General features: G+C 43.4%; 1 protein-coding gene and 1 long non-coding RNA gene across 2 annotated transcripts in view; one reads left to right on the top strand and one right to left on the bottom strand.

Moving 5' to 3' along the window:
• SYN2 (synapsin II) overlaps positions 1-24,185 on the bottom strand; it is a 172,061-nt gene that overhangs the window by 19,842 nt on the left and 128,034 nt on the right. The window contains exons 7-10 of the mRNA XM_071550948.1: positions 21,939-22,081; positions 16,399-16,473; positions 11,418-11,520; positions 5,518-5,667 (exon numbers count right to left, since the gene is read on the bottom strand). Of these exons, the coding sequence (XP_071407049.1) occupies positions 5,518-5,667; positions 11,418-11,520; positions 16,399-16,473; positions 21,939-22,081 (471 nt within the window). The remainder of the gene's footprint in view (positions 1-5,517; positions 5,668-11,417; positions 11,521-16,398; positions 16,474-21,938; positions 22,082-24,185) is intronic.
• Positions 16,772-20,048, top strand: LOC139669957 (uncharacterized). The gene is made up of 4 exons (XR_011697365.1): positions 16,772-16,873; positions 18,613-18,737; positions 18,884-18,965; positions 19,708-20,048. It is a non-coding gene; the product is annotated as an uncharacterized lncRNA (long non-coding RNA).

Below are 24,185 nucleotides of genomic sequence, written 5' to 3'. Positions count from 1 at the left end.
AGCAGTTTGGGCAGTGCTCTGTCCTGCCAGCAGCAGGGTCTGGGCAGTCTGTCCTGCCAGCAGCAGGTCTGGGCAGTGCTCTGGCCTGCCAGCAGCAGTTTGGGCAGTGCTCTGTCCTGCCAACAGCAGGGTCTGGGCAGTCTGTCCTGCCAGCAGCAGGTCTGGGCAGTGCTCTGGCCTGCCAGCAGCAGTTTGGGCAGTGCTCTGTCCTGCCAACAGCAATTTGGGCAGTGCTCTGTCCTGCCAGCAGCAGGTCTGGGCAGTGCTCTGGCCTGCCAGCAGCAGGGTCTGTGCAGTGCTCTGTCCTGCCAGCAGCAGGTCTGGGCAGTGCTCTGTCCTGCCAGCAGCAGGTCTGGGCAATGCTCTGTCCTGCCAGCAGCAGTTTGGGCAGTGCTCTGTCCTGCCAGCAGCAAGTCTGGGCAGTGCTCTGTCCTGCCAGCAGCAGGGTCTGTGCAGTCTGTCCTGCCAGCAGCAGGTCTGGGCAGTGCTCTGCAGAGCCAGCAGCAGTTTGGGCAGTGCTCTGTCCTGCCAGCAGCAGGGTCTGTGCAGTCTGTCCTGCCAGCAGCAGGTCTGGGCAGTGCTCTGCAGAGCCAGCAGCAGTTTGGGCAGTGCTCTGTCCTGCCAGCAGCAGGGTCTGTGCAGTCTGTCCTGCCAGCAGCAGGTCTGGGCAGTGCTCTGCAGAGCCAGCAGCAGTTTGGGCAGTGCTCTGTCCTGCCAGCAGCAGGGTCTGTGCAGTCTGTCCTGCCAGCAGCAGGTCTGGGCAGTGCTCTGCAGAGCCAGCAGCAGTTTGGGCAGTGCTCTGTCCTGCCAGCAGCAAGTCTGGGCAGTGCTCTGCAGAGCCAGCAGCAGTTTGGGCAGTGCTCTGTCCTGCCAGCAGCTGTCTGGGCAGTGCTCTGTCCTACAACAGATGGAGGCAGAGAGAGGGAGTTCCCCTGGTGAAAACATTTTACTGGGTTGATTTTCATAAAAGATTTGAAAAAGTCTTCTCTAGAGATGTCTCCAAAGTGTTCAAAGAGGTTAATAAAGGGGGAAATTTAGATTTTCATCATTTGATTGCCTGCAAGTAGAACAGGTTTGTCTCATGGGAAATTTAAAAATCATATTCCCAGATCAAGTTCTATTATGTATTTTCAGCATGGTTTCAGGTAAAACAAGCTGTCATGGTTTCCAATTAATAGAAACCACTCCATTTTTGGAAAGATTTTTTTGGCTCTAATTAGTTTTAACAGGTAGAACTTCCGTCTTCCTGCACAGCTTCTCTGCCCTTTGTGCAGCAGCAGAACCTGCTCAGAGCCTGTGCAAGGGTTTACAGACAAATAAACAAATACATGACATGCAAAACATCTATTTTAAAACTCTTCATATATCTGATATCTTACATTATAGGTTTAATGGCTCAAGAATAATAGGATGTGCCCCTCTGAGGTTCCCCTTTGGAATTTGCTCCTTCTGGCACTCAGGCAGGAGAACTTTGCCAGCCTTCAGAACTCACTGCAAGGCCAATCATCTCCACCAAGACTTGGCTGCACAGCACCAAACACAGGCTTATTTTTCTAATCATTGATTTGTTTCCTGCTGGATAGTTAATTGGAATAGCCCTGACCATTGTGGGCAGTTATAAATGAAGATGTTTAATGGATGATGCACCCAATGCTACAGGAGTGAGCAGATTGTAAATACTCTGTAAATTAAAAACCCACACAGATAATAAGGGAACTCAAAACATGGTACAACTGTAGCTGTAAACTGAAGTAGCAAAGCAGAGCAATTGCTCTGTGATACTCCATCCCTTTGGTTCTGAGCCCACAGAACACACATATGTGGTTGGTTTGGGATGAATTCCTGGCTGTGCATTTCCTGGGACCTGCAGGAACAGGCAGTGTCCCCCTGCCCCTAAAGGAGAGGACTGTGTGTCTCAGGAACAGCACAGAATTTCTCAGATTAGAAAAGAAGATGACTCCTTAAAGATGAAAGGGGCAGCTTGTTTTAAAAGACTGATTTAATTCTTAGCAAAACAACCCAGGTAAAAATTAACTGCACATGAGCTTTGTACGCTACAGAGCTGTTTGATTTTCCCTCAAAGCTGGAAAGATCTGGGGCATTGGGAAAGATCCTATTTACCTGTCCTAAACTGGTGGATCATATAACAAGGCCAATTCCAAGGAAGCAGAGTCTCTGAGAGGAAAACTAACAGCTATTTTAAGTATTCTGAAGGGATATCTCTGGGTTTGGTCCACTGCAATCTGGAATTTAAGGATAGGATAAGGAAAACAAGATTAATGTTGAATAGCATCTTGTTGCCATTAGCAAGGGCTGAATCCCTCAGTAATAAATTAAACAGAAAGCTACTAAAGTCCATCAGATAACCAGAATATTATCTTTGGATACATTAAAAATTTTTTTGTGTAAGAGGGGGGGAAAAAATCAGTGGACATGCTGAGTGACACCCATGACCCAGCAATTTAGAGACCTTCTAAAAATGTTCCTTGTGCCCTATTTTCACTCTGGACTGAGGCAGGCAGCTTTTCTTTGGAAATGAGTGAGAACTTTATTTATATACAACAAATAGCCAGTTTCTGTGGATGACCCCAGTAACCGTAAATGTTCCTCCTCCCTGGTCCTCTCTGAAATCCAGGAAAACCTGCTGACTCAAGATCTTCTATTTTTTCCCCCCCCCAAAATGTGAATTATCAGATGTGAGTCTATTATTGTTACAGTAGTATCTATTACTGTTTTAAATTTTGATTTAAGTTGACTTGAATTGACTGGGTAACTCTAAATGTGACTCTTTGCTTCATTTTAATATACGGATAATTTACTAGTCCTGAAAGAAACTATTTTGGCATAAGGTGATGTATTTTTTCCCCTCCTTGCCTTCTTTTTCATACCCTTTATAATGGACTTGAGTCATGTTGGATGGAAACTTCTCCATTGTATGTGGTTCCGTGGCTGAAACCATTTTGTGCTTAGTTTCAAGTGGCCATATTATAAATAGAAGCCCCACCACTTTTTTATGTGGGCTGGTGTATTTTTGTATCTTAAAGCATGATGATATATTTGAAGAACAAATTAGTCATTCTGCCTCAAGAAGTAGTCTGTCTGAGGTGTGCCACAAAATTGTTTTCAAATTGTTTACCTGGTGTGGAGCTGACTGAAAGCAAAAATAGGCTCTTCAGTTGGGTTTGGTCATTCCTTATTGCAGTTTGGATGATTGTGCTGCTGAGCTGCTCCCTGTGGAGCTGTGCTGGTCCAGAGCAGCAGCACATCCTCCAGAGAGGATGGTCAGAGTGCCTGTGTTGTGTTGTATCCACAACTTCTCTGTACAACCTGTTCTAGTTCCTTACCAACCTCTTCATAAATGATTTATTCCTTATCTCCAATAAATCTGCCCTCTTTTAGTTTCAATCCACTACCTGTCGCTGCAGTCTGGGTAAAAAAGAGGCTTACAGGAGCCTTTAATGTCCTGAAAGGCCTCAGTGGTGTTTCCCTGAAGCCTTCTCTTCTCCAGGTGAGCACCCCAGCCCTCCCAGCCTGGCTCCAGAGGGAATCCAGCCCTGGAGCATCTCCGGGGCCTCCTCTGGACCTGTTCCAACAAGCCCATGTCCTTACGTTGGGAGTACCCAACATGGGAACAGTGCCCAAGGTGGGACCTCCTGTGCTGGAGCAGGGGAGAAGATCCCCCCCTTGCCCTTCTGGTCACTCCCTGGGGACAGTTCAGGTTCCAGGTGGCTTTCTGCGCTGCCAGTGCTCATTGCTGGCCCATAGCCAGTCTTCTACCCATGGGTACCCCCAGGTCCTCTAGGCAGGGCTGCTCCCAAGCAATTCATCCCCCAGTCTTGGTGCTCCTGAGGGACTGCCAGGACCCACAGGCAGGACTGTGCCATCCAGGTGTCCCTGGCTGGCACCCCTCCTCTCTGCTGCCTGCACCCCTTGTCCTGGTTCAGCAGGTGGGACCAGTTTATCCCTGTGTGGGTGTGACCAAAGCTGGGCATTCTAAACCCTCTGGGCCATTGCCCAGCAACTGTTCCCAGTGGACCATTGGCAGCAGCTGCCCAGGGCACACCTGACCCCTCAGGCTGGGAGCTGGCTGGGAAAGAAGCCTGGCAGAGGAGCTGGGAGAACTCCCCTCCAGGGAGTCCTTGGCACCTCCACACCCACCTGAGGGCTCAGCTCTGCTCATGGGCCATCAACGATTCCAAAATTCCCCCTGACTCCCAGAGTCAGATCCCCCAGTGTGGAACTCCCTGCCCTGGGGGAGGCACTGGGAGCTCCCACCTGCACCTGAGGGGAGAGAATCTTGGGCTTTGGGGACTGGGGAACCACTCATGGGATCCAGAGGAAGATCAGAACCTGGCCAGGAGGAGCCCACCACTCTCCACCAGACTGTGCCATCATCTGCACCAACAGGTTTTTCACCTCCTTTTCCTTTGGACTCGAAGGAACCACGTAGGGCTCAGCACAGGGGCCACCAAACCCCACTGTGTTTGTGCCCCAGGGGGCTGGGTTACACTGGTGGAGTTTGTGGGTTAAACCCAATTTCTCTTTGTGCCATTGCATTTATTGTGATATTGTTATTAAATTGTGATTCTGACTTATAATCTTTCTTGTGGTGGGTTCGTTTCTCCTGCAGTTTTACCTTTAAACCAGCACAGCACTCCACTTGCTGTCACCCTGTTGCACCATCCAAGGGTGCCCTCAGTGTCTTAGTGAAGGGATTAAAAGTGCAGACCCTCCAGGGTCACCCCTTGTTACTGGTTTCCACTTGAACCCTGAGCCATTGATGGGCTCAGACATCCACCCAGTTCCTTATCCATCAAATCCACACATCTCCAATTGGGGAGCAAAGATTTTATGTTCTCAGAGCCTTTTACGAAAATACCACATTCCCTGAAGTTATTTTCAACTATCAGGAAAATAAACTTTCCATTTTGTAAGCATGGAAATGGCAACAGAAAGATGATTTCCAAAGCCTGTAACAAGGCGAGGGGCAGAATTCTGCATCCCCACACTTTAATTGCCAGGCCATGAAGATACAATATGTGAAGTGCATTTATTTCCAGTGTGCTAAAATATTTCAGGAGTTTCCTAGATTTTTAAGGTATTTTTGTGTATTGCAGCACATTAAAAAAAAAAAGGAGGAAGATAATGTAATTAATTTCTCACAGAAACAACAAGAATTACTGTCTTTATCTTCTTTCTGACATCCTCAGGGCAAAGGTTGTCTATGGCAGTGTTTCATTTTATTTCCATGATATTTTATACACATGTAATTGAAAGGCAGCTGTACAAAATCTGGTAATCCACTGAATCCACAGTTATCATTTCTGGGTAGAAACACACCAACACTTTCACTTCTTGGTTATATCTGGAGACAATCTAATTTAAACATGACAAACTGATAAAACATGTTTGCAAGATCTTGACTCTGCATGGTTTTCCAGCCAAATTCTTTGAGGAAAAAATGGAGCTTAAAATTGTATCTCAAGATGCTGCATTTTAAAAGTGAGAGTGTCCTACCTGAGGCTGCTGAGTGGCAGTGGGTCTCTGAGGAGATGGAATAGGAGTTTTGGACAACATTTGGTTCATTTTGCTTACAACCAGTTCCGTGATGTGCTGCCTGTCTTCGCTCTGGTGCTCCCCGATGAGAGGCATGGCACAGTCCATGACCTGCAAAAGGAACAGCAGCTACAGAGGGGGCACAAAAGAAGCTTCTCCCCCCAAGCTGTACAGGGCTGGGCCATCTCATTATTTAATGGGCCATCTCATTATTTAATGGGTCATCTCATTATTTAACTGTGTTTAACCAAAGCCCAAGGAGAGCTGCAGGAATGGCGTGTGTTCTATCAGAGCACAAAGCCTGAGTGCTGGGCATGGGCAGCAGAGCAGGAGGGCAGCAACTTGGCAGTGCCAACCCCTTCTCTGCAGGCAAAATCCAGGGCTGGCAGGACAGCAGGGAATGCAGTGCTTGGGAAGCACAGAGCACAGAAGGAACATGACATCTCTCAGGCTCTTCAGTGATCTGCTCAAAATCTAAAGCAATTGTTCCTCTGTCTCAGCCACATCTCTGAAGGTTTTCCCTTTCTGTGGCCCACACCATGTTCATGAACTGAATTACAACATGGAAGTGCAAAGCAGAGCTTCAGCTTCCCAGCTACTTGTGGGATTTTGTTAGAGAAGGCTGGATCCTTACTGATTAATGAGAAATTTTAAATAACACCTTGTTGTTATTGATACCCTTTTTCAAACAGTAGTGTGGCTGCAGTGCAGCTGATGAAGTCAGCATTTCTGCAAAGAGAGATAGCAGAGGGGCAAATCAATAAAAATGTGCACATTTCGTTTGTAAACATGGCAGGTTAATAGTGTTCAGTGGTTATTTATTGCAGCTATTGAGATGAATAAAACTAATAGTGAATTTCCTCACTTCAGTGGGTTACAAACATTTGTTATTTCTCCAGAATATTTGTTATTTCTCCCATGTATCTTCCTTTGTCACATCTGTGCTTCTTTCAGGGGAAATAAAAACGTAACATAACAACCCCAAAACCTATTCACAATGGCACTGGATGTTCCTATTTCAAAAAAGAGTAGGATTTAATTCCCTTTTGAGCACTGCAATCCTTTTCCCATGTGCACCAAGGCTATTGAGAAGCAGGCGAAGGCATGTCCCTGTCACCTGCAGCCCTGTGCTCTGGTGTTCCTCACAGGGGGGGATCCCCAGGGACTGAGGCTCACAACACAAACAACAATATTAGTACTTAATATCAGGGGTAAAGCAGCCAGACTGCATTAGCAGCAATACACTGCATGGCTGTCACTGTATCTGATCCAGTGAGAGTCTTGGCACACACTGAGTTGTGTCCCTCTGGCTCTGAACCCATGAAAAGCTGCAAAATCTCACAAGATTTCTCACTAGCTTGAAGTTATTATATATTATTATATATCAAATATATAAAATGATATATCAATATATCAAATTATTTATTGATATATCAATTATGTATCAATATAATATAGCCCAAACCTGCAGCAGACACAACAACAACCTGTGCTGGTAAGAGAGAAGGTGGTGGTGAATGGGGAAGAACAGAACCATCAGTAAGGGAAGGACAGAACCATCAGTGACGGAAGGACAGAATCATCAGTAAGGGAAGGACAGAACCATCAGTGAGGGCTGCTCTTGGGTTTTGCACAACTGCAGAAATATCACTGAGTTACAGAGGGGGATTTAGTACTTCCAAAAGTGCCCCTTCCTGCATCCCTTTGGCTTTTGAGGTTCCCCCTTTACTGTAGGGAAATGGGACAAGACTGAGAGGATTCAGGAGTCAGAAAAGTGCTGTGACAGGCAATTGGAAGTGCTTATGGCCAGAGGAACACCTTAAACCTCTCCCCCTCCTGTTCAATCCCTGGCAGAAGAACTAGGAGGGCTCTGCTCTTGGGAGGCAGAGCTATTTTGGCTACAGAGGTGGATTCCCACCTCTTCAGGTGGACATTCTGCTGGAGGCCGTTGCCTTGAGCTGGTTTGGGAAATAATCCATCTTGTGTACTTGAAGAGAAATACTGAAATTATGTGGTAAGACCTGATTCTGCAAATATTTACAGGGTGGAAGAATGATTTTATCTGTAGGGGTGACACAGGATCTGAAGAACATGAATGAACCTGCATTGTGTGGCTCCCTCCTGAGCTGGAAGGGACATGGTGGGGAGAATAAAACTCCTCTGAATCCATCAACCTACAGGAAACATCTCCTTTATTAACAGAGAACACAGTTTTTCCTTGCTTCTTTTAGATATTCAAGTGCTTCTAGGAATTAAACACACAGATTGGGTATTTAAAAAGACATTTGGATTTAAAAGAACAGGCATCTTCATTACAACACTGGGACATAATCTCTTACTTTGCTCAGGAGCTGGGAAGGAGCTGCATTGCAAATAAGATGACCCAACCTTGATGTCTTCAAAACATGGTGAGTGCTATAGAAATCCTTATTGACTACTTTGTTGCAATAATGGCATGAGTTTGAAGTCCAAAATCATTTACATGATTCTCCTCTTTGCTCATTTACAAGAGACATTGGCATTGTGTATTGGCACCCAAAAGGTTGGCACCACTTGTGCTGGGATTTTCAGATCCAGGATGTGTCCTCTGAGTTTCCTCACAGCCAAAAGGATCTAAAATAACCCCAGAGTAAACAAGGCAATAATAACTGAACTCCAGAGCAAATGTTTTCTAAGAAATGAATGAATGGTTTCCCACTCTTGGGCCACGTCAGCAACAGTGAGGAAATGCTTAATGAGTACACTGGAAGTTCCTTTAAAATTTACCATATTTTTTTTTTTTTAACAATCATAACTTTAAGTGGAACATACCCAGTGTTTTTAATTAACTGAGAGAAAAGTGTTTAACCAATGAGAGTTATGTTTTTGAAGGGGCAAAATATAGGTTGTGTGGCTTTGAAATGCACATCTTTGTGGACTTACTTTGGTATTAATTTCTGCCCAGTTGCTGCTATTTCTGTAAATTGTCACAACCCTTAAAGATCCACTTCATTGTATCAAAAACTGTTTCTTGCAAGAGTAATTGCCTCGGTCCTGAAGGGAGGAGGCAGTCAAAGTGCCAGAGACTTTGGAAAGTGTTAATTATGACAGAATATGGAATGTCTTGATGGTGTGAAGGGCATTGGATGTTAAGTTGTCCATTGAAAACCATCTCATTTTCAGAGAGAGAGTGATGTCTGTGGTGTAAAAACCTGCCCCTTGAAGGCAGAATTTAATGGAGATATTTCTGCAAACCCCACTCTGAGGTGGATATTAACCCCCTCTCACCCACCACCAGTTAGATCTCTCACAAGAGTCCAATGAAAACCTCCCTTGGTTTACCATCCACTTACATCAAAACAATTAGTTGGAATGACTGTGAATTAAATTGCCTAAAATAAGGTCCTGCCAAAGGATTAGACAGGATTAAGATCTGGAGGATTGGGTTTGAGTTTATGGTTTACAGTACTACTACAAGTGCAAGTTCACATACAAACTTTCTTTAGGCAGTGTATTTTCATTCCTAGTAAAATATCTAATGGCAGTTATCACAAATCAGTAATGTTTTATATAAAGGCATCTTCAGAATTAAAATATTTATGCAACACTAACAGTTTTTAAAATCTGTGAGCACTGACAGGAATGTCATGTTGGCATTTCCCCCACTTTAGAAGCCTCGACAAAACTGAAACCTGCACAAAGCACCCTGTTTATAAATAGTCTATTTACAGCCTGTGTTAGTTTTAAAACTCCATTTGAAACCAGCCAGCTTCTACTTCAGGACATAGTCCAGCCATTTAAAATATTAGAGCTTCCCACTAAGGGATTTCATAGAACAAAAAGACATTTGTGATTTATAAAATCAAACCTGTTACTTTTGTAGGTGTCAGTAAAAACGTGGGTCACTTTGAATTATATTCACTTCATTGATATCACTGTTAACTTTCGTTTATATGCATTTCAGCAGCCAGCTGTATGGATGAATTTCTGTTGCCACTCAGGAACTGCCTGGATATGGTAGCAGTGGTGGCAGAAGGTGCAGCAGAAGGTACAGTTGAAGTAAACACAGTTGTGTGACAAACCAAAAGACCTTTCAGTGAATTAGTCAGTGCCCTCCACTGCTGGATAAAATCTAAAATCTAAAACTTGGGCCGCAAGATTGAGCCTGGCACAAGAGAGAGAAGAGAAATGTTGTTTAACTCTGATGAATACGAAAGGAAAGGGGGTGGCATTAATAAAGAAGCCAATGCAACTACAGGATACCAGGAATTGCAGAGGGATCATCGTGTTTGAGGGAGAAGCTCCCCTGTCACTGCCCAGACACAGCTGTGCTGCATTGTGTGTTTACCACCAAGGACTGGGCATGGCTTGGGCAGAGCTTTAGGAAAACCAGCCCAAATGTACTGGGAAAGGTAGAGCTGTGGAGGTTAAAGGAAGGGCAAAGGCAAAGAACTCTTGGATACAGTGGAGGAAAGAGCTGTTTCCCAAGATGCTGAAATACAGGAGGAACGTGGAGGAACAGCTCAAGGGCCTGTCAGTCAGCAGTGGCCATGGAGTGGGACAGGATAATGGGTTTCCTATGGGATAGAGCTCAGGATTCCAGAAGGCAGGATAACTGGTAAGTACTGAGGCAGGAGGAATTCATTGCATTGTGAATCAGGGTAATTTTGGAGGTCCACATCTGAGAGTGGGAGAACTGGGAAAACCCATTTATTCCATGAATAAGAGCAGCTGTACTGTGTGATGGTACCATGTTATCCATGAGTTATCCTTTGTGAGTTTTCCTTCTGTGCTGTTTAGTTAGATAAATCAGCATGAACTCTCTCAAATGTCATGGCTTCAGATAAAGGGGGTGTGTGGGGAAGGCTGAGGCCCATCCTCTGAGAGGTTCAGGGGTTACAGGAACTGCAGAGCATCCTCCAGCCCTTGGAATGGCACAGGGAGGCAGGGACTGATTCAGTTTGGGGATCACCATGAGCTGCTCAGCCCTTTGAGGGGCTGTTACTGATTTGGTAATTATTAGCAATTGCAAGAAATGGTTCTGTAAAACTCAGTGAGACCAAAATGCACAGCTGTTTGCGACAAAACAGAGGCTTTCACTTCTGCAAAGCTTTTCTGCTATAAATGGCCACAAGTAACAAAAAGGGTTAATTCAGAAGTTCCAGGTGACTCTCATAGTTTAGAAAAAATAGTCCTACTTTTGCTTCACCAATTTCTTTCAGATTGGGGAAAATTGTGAAGATCCTTACCTACTTGCTGAATAAAATTCTAAGAACATGGCAGATGCTGAAGAAATCCTGAATTGTGTGATAGGCAAGTGATAACTTGTTTTATGGCTGCACAAAGTGATGTTTCTCCAAAATAAACTTAAGGTAAATGAAAAATTTAAACTTTTCAAAACTACCAATAGCATAAATTTCTGATTTATGAGGACTCAGATCTAAAGGGTAATATTTTGGCTAGAGAAAAAGTAAAGTTTCATCCTTAATGTGCCTTTCCATGGAAAGGTATAATTTTGTTGGGGTTCCCTTGGGATAGTGCTATCTATAAACCTTCCAGGAAAAACTGGTAAGCCTGCTCAGGAAAGAAATCATACGGGTTGGGAAAATGTGACATCCACATTTGGTTTTGTTTTGCAGTTTGTGTACATTTCCTCCAACACTAAAAGACATTACCATCTATATGGTTACATTTTCCAGCAAGTGTTGCCACTAATTTGAACATGTGGCTTTGTATCATGATTTCAAGGGTGCTCAAAAATACATAGCCTTTCCTGAAACACAAATAAGGCAATGCCTAACTGTCCAAAATGTTCTTTACTCAGCTGTTTACTTGTGTATAAGATACAAAAGCATACATTGAAAAAAAGGGGAATTGCTTACCTCAAAAATATAATCTTTTCCATCCTTTCCATGTACAGCTTTAACAGCACAGATGTCCAAACCACCAAAGATTTCAGAACAGGTGTCAACCCAAAGCTTGTACCTGTTTCATAAAAATAATTTTTTTCTGTGAGTATCTCATCAGGCTCTTGATTTCCTACAGGTTTACCTAGTAATGTGTTTTACATAACATTTGCTCTAAATTCAAAACGTGCACTGAGTTGCCAGTTTTATTGAATTGGTATTTCTCAGAGTAGTAGTTTAGAGGCACTGATGGCTCTGCTTTCCCAGCAGACTGCAGCAAACTGTGGCTCTGTGTCCTGACCCAGTGTTATGCTGGATTATGTGCCAGGTTGGACTGGTCCAAGTGTGTGTTCTCAGCTGTGATGGGCCTGGAGATCAGCTGTGCTGGAGGACAAACACCCTGAGCTCCATCCCACCCTGTGCCAGGGCCCTCCTGCCAGTCTGGTTGTGGCTGTGCTGCCACAGAAATCCTCCACAGGAGGAGGATTTACCATCTGACCACTTTCTGTGGCTCCAGAGATGCCAAAGATTTGAAGAAAGGAGGGAAGAGGGTTTGTTTCTTTTCTTGGAAATTCAAAGCTGTACCCAGGTTCAAGGGTGATGGTTCTCCTGATTGTTGTCTTTGGTTCTGTGCTGAGTTATGGGTGAGTTTTATTCTTGTTTCAGAGAAGTGAATGGGAGTCTCTATCCTAAGACACAGATCCAACTGTATTCCAAAGAGGCAGTGATGGATTTACAGCTCCAGCACTGTACGTGGCAAAGGGGAAATCAAGGCAGAGAACCCTTAGGATGATGCAGGACAACCAGAAGGATGACATTAAGTAAGTTATGTAGCACAGACAAGGATAATGCTCTTCATGCAGGGTGATAGACCACCACAGCCAAATTCTACTGGAATTTAAAGAATGCCAGGGAATTCTAGAGCTCCTATAAAAGGCTAGTGTTTCATTCAGTATTGAATATTAAACCCCCTCTGTTTCTTTTGTGACATCCTGGTAAGAAAAATGGTCTGAGGAATGGACCCTTTACCCATTTGACATTCAGGAATATGATTTATTTTTCTTTCTCTGTGAATAGAGAGACTATCTGACCAACAAGGTGGTGAAGTGGAATTTAGCATCAAAGAGTGAGGCAATTCCTGTGACCAAGCACAGAGCTGCAGGTGACACCAGCACTGAACTGTGCTGAGAACTGTTGGGTGACATGGATTGTGTGTGCTTGGTCAGGGGCAGGGACTGACTCAGCAGACACAGAACAGCACTGGGAATGCTCCTGGACTGATAGCAGAGCTGGGCATGGGGACCAGCAGTGAGGGAATGATCCTGAAAAGTGATGTAGGCAGGTCACAGCCACACCCGTTGAAGGGTATGACTTCCTTTAAAACAAGCCAAAAAGAAGACATTTATCATAAATTTCATTGGCCTGCACTTGAGCCTAACCCAGAGCTGTTTCCTCTTCCAGTCCCTCTGCTGCTCCAGCCCTTGAGCCTTGAGCATAGAGTTCCCATCTGAGGATTTCCCACTGCAAAGACCTGCTGGAATAAAGAGCATTGCACTGTAGGATCAAAGGGAACTCCTTGCTGGGTTGAGGATCTTATTCATGTACAAATACCTTCAGTAACAGAATCCTTTCAAAGGGAACTTATTAGCTCACATTCTTTGTATTTTCTTATTTCAAATCTGTTCCAGTGGAAAAGCTTTTCCTTTAAGCATAATACAAAGAAAATGATACGACTGTTTGAAAAGATCCTGATGGTAATATCTAAGAAATGAAAATATTTTTTTTTCCTGTGAGAAACATGTTTTTTGTCTAATATAAGAGGATTTTTTGGGTGCCTGACAATTTCAACATCTGTAGATCTGACTGGACAGTTTGCAAGCACTTGCTTATAAATAACTTTTTTTTTCCTGAAAAATACTTAGAAAGTCATGAGGACAACAAACCTTGTCTGTAAGAGTAAATATCTCAACTTCATGTGAAAATAAAAATTAAGATATTTTCCTTAAAATATCAAAACATGAATCAGATTTATGAAAGTATTTTTCAAAGTCTATCTTCTGCCAACAAACACAGAGCTGGAAAAACACAGTTCCATTTGGAAAGAGGTTTTGGATGGAGTAGCCTGTAGTATTTTAAACCTGAGGATTTCACAGTAGGTTTGACAAAAAGGTCACTGCTCTTATTTTCCCAGAGCCAACAATACAGCCTGGGATAATAAAGGTGATAAAGGATTGCTCCAGGTGCCTGCCAGGAAATATCAGGTGTGCCAGGTGAGGTGGGCACTGCTGGCACAGCTCTGTATTCTTCTGGAACCTTGTGGGCAACAGGACCCCTGGGGCAGGGAGGGCACGGCGAGAGGAGAGCCCTGCAATGTGCTGCTGCTCCAGTCCCCCAAGCCCCTCCCTGGGCCACGAGCTCTCTTTTAAAGGTTTTGAGACTTAGATTTGTATTCAGCCAAACATGGCAATCAGACAGTGTTTTCACAGCACTTCTTCCTCACTCATGGCATGTATTACAAATGAACTGCATCAGAGCTGTTTCCTTTTGCTGTATCATGAAACTACTTCAACTCTCCCAGTTGTATTCAGTGGGTCAGCACACTATGTCATACATCCCTGTCCTAGTTCAGCAAGCAGGGACCAGTTTATCCCTGAGTGGGTGTGACCAAAGCTGGGCATTCTAAACCCTCTGTCCCATTGCCCAGGAACTGTTACCAAAGGACCATTGGCAGCAGCTGCCCAGGGCACACTTGAGCCCTCAGGCTGGGAGCTGCCTGGGAAAGAAGCCTGGCAGAGGAGCTGGGAGAACTCCCCTCCAGGGAGTCCTTGGCACCTCCACACCCACCTGAGGGCTCAGCTCTGCTCATGGGCCAGCAACGATTCCAAAATCCCCCCTGACTTTATCCCAGAGTCAGATCCCCCAGTGTGGAACTCCCTGCCCTGGCGGAGGGACTGGGGGCTCCCACCTGCACCCGAGGGGAGACAATATTGGGGGCTTTGGGACTTCTCAGACCATTTTGTTGGATCCAGAGGAGGAGCAGAACCTGGACAGGAGGAGCCCACCACTCTACACCAGACCTGTCGGTGCCATCATCTGCACCAACAGGTTTTTCACCTCCTTTTGCTTTGGCCTCGGAGGAACCACGTAGGGCTCAGCACAGGGGCCACCAAACCCCACTGTGTTTGTGCCCCAGGGGGTGGGTTACATTGCTGGCTTTGTGGGTTAAACCCAATTTCTCTTTGTGCTATTGCATTTATTGTAATATTGTTATTAAATTCTAACTCTGACTTAGAATCTGCTTTGTGTTGGGTTCATTTCTCCAGCCAATTTGCCTTTAAACCAGCACAATCCCCCTGTCTCTCAGAGGGAAACTTCCATCTTTTCTAGGCTTTTGCCTTCATCAGCATAAGAGTTTTGGTTTGTTGGACTTTGTTTTAATGTGAAAATACCTATTTATTTTATTATATACATATGCTATATATATAAAACATAAACTTACAAAATTGACAAAAATTCTAAAAATTTAAAGTACATATTTCATAGATTAAAGATATTAATTAAATATATTATTATTAAATAGTAAAATGCCTATTTATAATACCTTATTATCCTACATTCAAAAATGGAAGCAGAAGCAAAGCAGGTGGAGTATTTCTAGCCATGCAGGGCAAGGGGAGCATTTCTCACTCCTGCTGATGCTGTTCCTGTTCCTCAGGGCAGAACTGCAGTGCCTGTGTTTGTAGAGGAACAGCCCCTGGGCTGCAGTCACACACACAGACACACAGACACACAGACAGACACACAGACACACACAGACACACACAGACACACAGACACACACACAGACACACACACACACAGACACACACACACACAGACACACACACACACACAGACACACACAGACACACCCCAGAGCACACTCCTGCTCCGCCCTGCCAGGGGAACATATAACCTCACTTTCCAGAGGAAGGTGGGAGAGGAATGAGCATGAGAAAGTGCTGTGGCTCCAGCCCATCCCAGTGGGACCATCAGCAGGACACAGTCTAGACAGGGCTTGGACAGCAGGGACCTGCAATTCCCACCTCACTTGTTTCCATCTTGCACAGGTCTTGTTCTCCCTCAGCTCATAAGAGGGACCGAGGGGTAAGTTCCAGACTTAAAAAAATATAACAAACACCCCCCCCCCCAACACCAGAAAAGGACTATTGTTGAATTGCAACACCTTTTAAATTACACTTTCATTGTACAGACTTTTTTCAGCTTCCACTGGTAGCAGCTTTTGGAGAAGCTGAACAGAAAATTCATAGCCATCCAAAAACCTCTCAGATTTATTTAGCAGGGAAAAGAGGTGCTGTGGAGAAACCTGGGGCAAATGAGGAGTCCAGTAAACCAAAGTACAGAGCTGAAATGATGGCACAAGGGAAATAAGCTACAGCAACAGGGGGAAAAGCCTCACAGGGACATTTAGTGGGAATTTGTAACAGGAAACTTTGGCAATTTAGGATTGAAAGTAGAAAGAGAAATGTGATTTAAATAGTCAAAGTGAAGACTGATAGCTTGGTTATAATGGAGGCTGTAGAAGGAAAAAAGTTTAAACCAATGTGCATAGGCTAAGACTGGAAGGTAAAAGAGGGCAAAGAAACCAGGAAAAATGACTGACAGGTTGAATTTAAAATTCAATTTTTGAAGAGAATTCCAGCAGTTTTCCAGCTGCACATATAGATGTAGGAACCTCTCAGGGTAGTAGTGAGTGTGGTTGGTGAACTCTGAGACAAGATATGTGCAACTCTTGGCTCATGGTCTTTCATCTAATTGGAAGATTTTTTTTTCCAAAATGAACACGAGACATGCACTTACTGTGACTTGCATATCAACAATGTGATTTTTTAAAAAATCATTCAAAATAAAATTCCATTAGTGTTTTTAATTCCCTTTTACAAGAGGCTTGACTTACTTGTCTGACATAGCAATTTGTTCCAGCATCGCAGAGCCCGTGTTTGTCTTCCAGTTTCCAGATATGGAAGTTCTCCTGAAAGGGGGGACATATTACAAAGAGAGCCAGTGGTTTCATAGTTTCACCCCCCCATTAAATTCCTCTGCTTTTCACAGCAACACAGCAGTAGTATTGACACCTTTTCCCACCTGACAACTGTAACAGAACATCTCAGCTGAGGAACTCTAAGAGCCATTGCCATGGTCAGTAATACTTCCCTGGAGGCTGTTCCCAGGTTGTGGATTATGACAGTGCTGTGCAATTTCTGCTCCCCATTTATTCAGGTAAGATTTTAAAACCCCACCCTTAACCAAGTGGCAGTGTTAGCAAAGGGCTGCTATCAGATGTGAAAGAACTGAGGGGCCTGGAATGCACTGTCCCTGCAAATGGAAGGGTCCCAAAGCCTCAGCCTCTTCCAACCCACGCCACTGCAGAGGTAGGTCCCAGTACCTGAAAAGCAAGATAACTGCAGGGTTTCTAACATCTCTGAAGTGATTTGAGAGCTGTTTTGGAGCTGGATTTTAGGTTTTCCTCCAGTTTTCACTCTTTGCTACTTACTAATATAATCTAAACAGTCTATGTCAGGACCTGAATACACCATCTCCTCTTTAAGAAAAAAAAAATCCATGTAAAATGTTTTTCTCCTCAGACTTTGGGACTGCTACCAGGGCTGAGAAGATTGCTGCTTTCTGAAACCTAAATGCTGCACTGGGAATAGGCTAAGGATACAAGTTATGAAGTGTTTCCAGTCAGTAAAATCATAGGAACATCTGTAATGTATTAAAAGTATATTAGGCAGCAGCTAGAGTTTTGTCTCCATTTTTCCATTAACATAATTACAAGGGTCAGTAGCAATTGTGGGGGGATATTGACTTTTTTATGGCAGTCTCATGAAGTTAGATGACTTGAAAAGCATAAAGTTCCCCTATGACACAAGGTTTTTTGGGAATGTGGGAGAGACTCGTGACAGGGCACAGAGCATGTTGTGCTGTGGGTACTGCTGCTTGCCCAGGACAGGGCTGTGCTGGGATTTCTGCTTTAAAAGTGATATTTAAAGTTTTTAAAGTGATATTTATATATATCTGTGTCTACTTACAAAAGAATAGTTTTAGGTTCATTACTACTCTACACACACATTCTGCATCAGCGACAATACAAATCACAACCCAACTCTACTGCAGCCTTCTCACAGCCATTCGTCAGCATGGACTATTTTAGGTGGCTTTTAGAAAGCAAGATGTGACAAAATCAGGGAAAAAAAGTCCTGAAGAGTTGTAGCAAGTACTGAGTTCAAGATCCTCAGCTGCAACCTCAGCACTGCTGACTAGAGAAGCAGAGATAGTTTGCTTTAAGCCCAGCTTTCACTCCACAATGGAAAAGGCTCCTGCTTGACCCTGGAGGAGTCTGGAGAAGTGCTTGGTTGGCTCTAAGGATGTTGTAGGGGCCAGATAAGGACTGAGGAATGCCATGGGCACAGACCTAACTTTGGAATCTCAGTAGCCTGTGGGTTTGACCCAGAAGCCCTCCAGAACAAGAGAGGTTCCATCAGAACATGGTTAACTGATACAGAAGTACCCAACCAGATCACCTGGTACTCTGAACCCTAGTTATGATTTCTGGAATTAACCTATGAATTCCTTTACTGAAGTAAGCAGGCTTCCCACACTTCTTCACTTCTAATTGCTAAGAGTCCTTCACACAGTTATTTCCTCATCAGTTACTAAACATTCAAAATAAATAAAACAACTCCTACACTTCTGAATGCTTTACATTTAGGCTTAACATGTTTGCACTCGATTTGGTCTTTGCTGGAAGGAACTGTCTTAAAATTGCTAAACAATTCATAGTAACTTGAGCTTCCCCTTTTCCAACACCTTCCTGCTTTATTTAGTAGCATTTACAGTACCCAATCCAAATTGCTGGGACAGGGACTGGTTATCAGAAAAATATGTAGAAATGTCTATTCCTGTGCAGGCAGCCTGCTCTGTGGCTTGATCCTCCAGCAGTTTCTTTGGTAGTTGGGCTTTACTTTTGGTTTATTGATCTTTTGATCAAAGTACTTTAAGACCTGGGTTCAGAGTGATGCTTTTGGAGGGAGGATTTAGATTCAGGGCTTTTGTATTTCTGGTTTTGCACATTGTGTGTGTGACCCCTTTGAACTGTGTTTCCTTGAAGTCAGCTGAGTTCTGTCAGGGCAGTTGGATGTGTCACCAAGGGCCAAGGAGCTGTGGCATTCACAGGGGCCCAGGGCTGCAGTTGGGCCATAATCTGCACTGACAGACCAGAAGCACCAGTGTTGGGTGAGTCATGGACCCACTTAAACCACAATTTCCCATAGAATTATAAAACTGAAGCTCTTAATAACTCTCTTAAAAGTACAAAGCCAAATGTTCAGCTGGTGTTTTTTTTGTGGTGACTCTCTAAGTGCTCTGTTCCTGTGTCACAGGACAAAATGAGAACCAGCTGGGAAACAAGAACCTACTGACATCATGGATATGGATGCACATGAAGCATTTTTCAGACATTTGGTAAATCTTCTCCTTCCCATCATGCTTTGGAACAATGGATCAGTATTTCATTTTTGTATGGGATTTAACTGTATCGTTTTTGTATGTGGTTTAACTGTATCAAAGAAGCTTGAGAAAAAATGATCACTAGGCTTTTAGCATTTGGATGAACCCATAGTTTCTGAGTAGAAACTTAAATAAAAGGTAGGAGGAACAGGCTGTCATTTTAACTTATTTTTGCTGTCCCTTAGGCCAACTGCTCCTTCTGTGAAAAAGAAACATTTATGTTGCAAAATGATAAATTTACCATGGCTGACTTTCCCAAAATTATTCTAGACACTGAACAGCATTTAAATTTCAAGTCATAGGAAAAAAAGTAGGGCTCTTTCCCATGAAATATTGTGGTCCAATTTCTACCATAGGGGATGAGCAATCATGTTACTAATATTGCATTGGCTGCTGGTATGTGGTGATGTATCAGAGCCATTAAGAGATGGGCCTTTTGCGGAGACTTTGTCCTTGGCAGCTCTAAGAGTGGCAAAAATATACTTTGTTGGTTTAAAACAGGAGAGGAGGGAAGACATGGGCAGCACAACACAAGGAATCTGCCTGTAAAAGCACCAACCAGAGAGAAAAATACCATCCAGCCTTGCAGAGTGTGGTAGTTTTAGCTGGGCCTCAAATTAGCAGGCTCAGAGAATCTACGTAGATTAAGAGAGATAAGTATCACCTGACTAAGTAACCAAAAAATATTTCATACCAGATGACACAAACCTGAGATACGAACACAGGAGTGGGAGGTGTTCACTCAGTTCCATCATGGCTGAAGTAGAGGCAAGACCTGCATCTGCTGCCCTGCTGTCTTAGGCCCTGCTGCTGCTGCCACTACTTGCCTTTTGTTTGAATTCGGGGAAGTAGAAATATTTTGTTGTTTTACTTTCTGTTTCTTGCTGAGTGTCTTTTAGGCTGCTTATAGATCTAGAGTGATAGAATCTGTTTTCGATGGAGAGTAAGAGTTATTTCTTGTTATTTCTAACTTGTGTAAGTGTGTGTTGTATTGTAGTTTCTCTTAATTTTCTCTTTTCTGTATAAATATATATTGTTAGTTTAAGCATAAATGTAGTTTGAAGGGTTTTTTCCCCTTTCCTCCCTTTTCTCAGTGTGGGGGAGGGAAGCTCTGACTCTGTGTTGGGTAGTTGGCATTTTGCCAGCTCAACCCAAGACACAGAGGCAGAAAGAGCTGCAAGGAAAGGTCTGTGATGGAGAAGGAAGGTTGGCTGGGACCAGCAACAGGGTGAGGGCACGGCTGGTGAATAGTCCTGAAGAAAATCCAAGGGATGGGCAGAGCCTGGAGCAAAAAAATAGGTCAGGAGTAAGAGGGAAGAACCAAGAGAAAAGAAGGTCTGGGCAAGCAGCTACAGCCTGGACAGGTGGGAGAGGTGACCTTGGGGTGCAGCAGCACCCTGCTGTTGGGAGAAGCAGGATGGGTGTCCTTTGAGAGGGGTGAACCCAGGGAAAAGCAACAGTCTGGAGCACCAGTGTAAGCCAAGCAAGCAGAAGTAGAACTAACTTTCCTGGAGAAGCAGAGGATTGAATGCTGTCTCATTCAGAAGCATTGGTTTAAGATTCCTGTTGTCTATAGAACAGCTGGAGGAGGCCAAACACACCTGAATTCTGCAGGGAGCTGAAGTCCCGGTTCTGCATCTCTGAAAACACTGGAAATCATCAACAAGGGAATTCAGAAACCTTTCAATTCTCCTGAGCTTTTTGGCCTTGGTCACTGTGCACAGCTCAGGTCAGGAGTCACCAGCAGCTCTCAGTTTGGATTCTCTGACAGGAATGTCCCAGTGGAGAAGTCAAGACTATGTGGCCTTCTGCTATCAACCTAAGGAGATACGTTTTTGCCCTTCCCACACCCTGGGCAAAAAGTTCTACTTTCTCATAGAACTTGTTGGCTGTTCCTAAATTATTTGACATTTGATGTCAGCTATTTAAATTATAGACCATTTTACACATTCGCCTTAACTCAGCTCCAACTTTTCTTTCTTTTAGTATTTATGGTTTTCTTGGTGTCCAAATGTTTCTACTGATAAAGAACTTGATTGATAAAGAACTTCACAAATGTTGACATACAAGAAATCTCTGATCCCTCCAATGTTCAGGAGTTCCTTGAGAAATATGTCTCTCTGTGTGTATGTAAATGTGTACGTGTGTTTTGATTTGTATTTTGTTATACTTTTCCTGCCCAAGAATTATAAGCATGAGGGAACTAAGACATGAGATGATCTAACTTGTCTTAAACCCGCAATGAAATGCATGTACCTCAGAGAACATTGCTTGATAATTAAAAATTGATGAGTAAAAATTAATATAAACACAATTGTCATAGCTCAACTGCTACTTGATAACCTGTTTTGCTGCTCCAGCTTAATGTTGTCTGTGAAGCTGAAACATCCTCTCAAATAGTCATGACCTTTACAAACACCTGGATTCTAAAATTAGAAGAGACTTTCATCCATCTTTGAGAAGGTCTCTGCAAGATTGGAATTGTTCTTATATGTGTTATGTTAAAAGCAGAGGCCTTTGTTCCATTAAAGTGTGGCAACTCTGATTTGTGTGAAAGAATGACACCAACTATCCTTAGAGGGAGAAGAAAACTTGATCCTAAGTTGGTGAAAGGATACAATGGAATCTGATTTAACAAGTTCCCTGCAAAACCAAATCCCCTTTCAACTGCTCCTTTTTTAAAATGAAAATAAGAAGCACAGGTTAGCAGGAAAAACACTCTGGCAGGCTCATCTGTTGTCCCATTCTCCTCTCCCTAGTCACAATCAACTAAAAAAAAGCCTTTATAAATCTAACAAATCTTAAACACTCTTTCCAGAGAGGTGACAATGGAGTCACCACAGCTCAGAAGTTCATCCAACACTCTTAACTTATTGGTGCTTATCAATCTTGAAACAAAGCATGAAAGAATATAAGGTTTTGGCTCACATGTATGCTTTGTAGTTACTGCCTATCTTTTGGATCCTGATGTCATATTTGGAGTCTATGAAGGGCTCGGTGGTGGCGTAGGTCTGGGTGAGGGCCACCACGCTGGCTATATCCTGGAAATCGTAGTGGTTGTCTACCTTGATCTGCAGTCAGCAGCCCCAAGACAACAGCATGTACGAAAGAAGAAAGAGGGATTAGGAATCAAACTGAAAACTTCAGCTGCAAATGGCATTCATGAGTAGTATGTTTTTTGAGAGCAGCATTTTATTAAAAAAAAGCATTGTGTATTTTTATGATTTCTAGATTCTATAACATTCTTGCATTGAAGTACCTCTTTTTTCTAGGCAAAATATTACCTGTTCATCTATAGAAAGAAATTTGCAGACAGTAGAATTTTATTTTGCTTTAATTTTTTTTTGAAGTGGTGGTTGTCAATTATACATCTGCAGGTGCTGGGATGTTCGAAGGTGTGATGTGCACCTCTAATTTATATGGAATTCCTGCTGCTTGTGTAAAGTGCTCATGTGCCTGAATGTGTCTGGAGCCCCCCAAGTGCTGTCACATCACCACATCAACCTCTCCCACGGGGAGGAGCAGAAGGGCCACCACACCCTGCTGAGGACACATTCACATGGAGCACAGAGGGTGGGCTCAGATCAGCACAACCACTATTCTCATTTTTCCCACTTCTATACAAGTATTTTTCCTTCTATACAAGGAATGGAGGTTCCTAGTTGTGGAACACTGTGCTAAGGTGGTGCTAAGTGGTAAAAACCCATTAATTTTAACATCTTAAAATAAGAAGAAGGTGGAGGAGTGGGGAATATTGATCTAGAGGGAAAGGGAGGAGACTTCAGTGGACAGAGAGAGGACAGAGACATCACTTTTGGACAGAGAGAGCACATCTCTGTGGTTAACCCAAAGCTGGTGAAACAGGAGGAAAAGCCACTCAGAAGAGAAGCCTTAGGGCTGGTGGGAAATGGGAGAACTCCACCACAGTGCTCCAGAGGACATGGCAGAGTGGTGGGGAGAGGAGGCAGGGATTACTGTTTCTCATGGCATCTCATATTAGGAGAATTTTCAACTCTTTGCAAGCCCAGGGTCTTGTTTGCTTTTACTGTCACCTGGTACCTAAATGGAACCTGAAGGCCTTCAGGAGGTGAAACTTGCATATCAAAAGGCATTTAAAAGTACTAAAGTCTAAGTGTTTACTCCAGATGTCAGATGGACAAAGATACAGAGTAATTTGCCATTTGAGAGTCACAAAACCAGACACAGGGCCTGGTTTCAACTTGATCTGAAAACTTGCTGGCCTGTACCCATGTAATTGGGACCACTGGCATTTTAATTTCAAGGTTTAAAAAAATCCCCCTAGATTTATTTCTGGACATTTGATATGCAGAATGTTTTTGTCCATTAGTTCCTTGTTCTATAAATAAGACGTGCATATTGAAAGTACAGCATGAACATTATAACACTTCACATATGCAACCCACAGAAACTGCAGTTAAATTAGTGGCTAATTCTGCTCTCAAATAAATTGGCTGCTGGATTTCTACTGGCTTCCTAGCTATGAAATAAAGAAAACCAGTCACAGACAAAAGAAGATAACATAGAGAACAACTTAAATCAGTTTTCTATTTCTTTTGCTAGTGGCAAATATCACGTTCATGGAGCTTTTGGAGATTCAAGATGATCAATGTAACCATTCTCTGAGGATTTGTTTTAAAATTTAAAACACTTAAAGCACTGAAGTGTTTTCAGTGAGTGAAGTTCCCCTGGAACGACTAGAAATTCTCCCTGACACCAGTGAGAGTGGGATTTAAATCACATCTCATGGACCCAGCACTGTGAGATAAGTGATACCAAAACAACTGTACTCACCACTGAAATGCAATTACTTTGGAGAAAGAAAGCAGTAGTTAAAAAGTGGTATAAAACAATCACAGAGAATACATTTTTAAAAGTTCAGTATCAAGCTGAAACTAATTAAAGACCCAAGGCAAAACCTTCCCATATTCCCAGGTCCAAAAAGCTGGATTTGTGCAACACACCTTGGCTCTCAAAGAGTTGCAGTGCAGTCAACTAAATGAATAAAGGAGGTTTTGCCTCAAGAAAGCATCTCAGCATGTTCCAAAGAACGTCCTGTGTGGGCAGTGCATCAGCTGCAGAGGCCTCAGTGTGCATTACATGGGACATGTTCCCATCTTCCCCAAGAGAGATGCTTTCTTGACCAACACACAGGCA

The sequence above is a fragment of the Pithys albifrons genome, chromosome 3 (genome assembly GCF_047495875.1).
Source record: "Pithys albifrons albifrons isolate INPA30051 chromosome 3, PitAlb_v1, whole genome shotgun sequence".
NCBI classification, from domain to species: Eukaryota; Metazoa; Chordata; class Aves; order Passeriformes; family Thamnophilidae; genus Pithys; species Pithys albifrons.
Note: the sequence above shows the minus strand (reverse complement) of the source record. Positions and strands in the feature narration are given on the sequence as shown.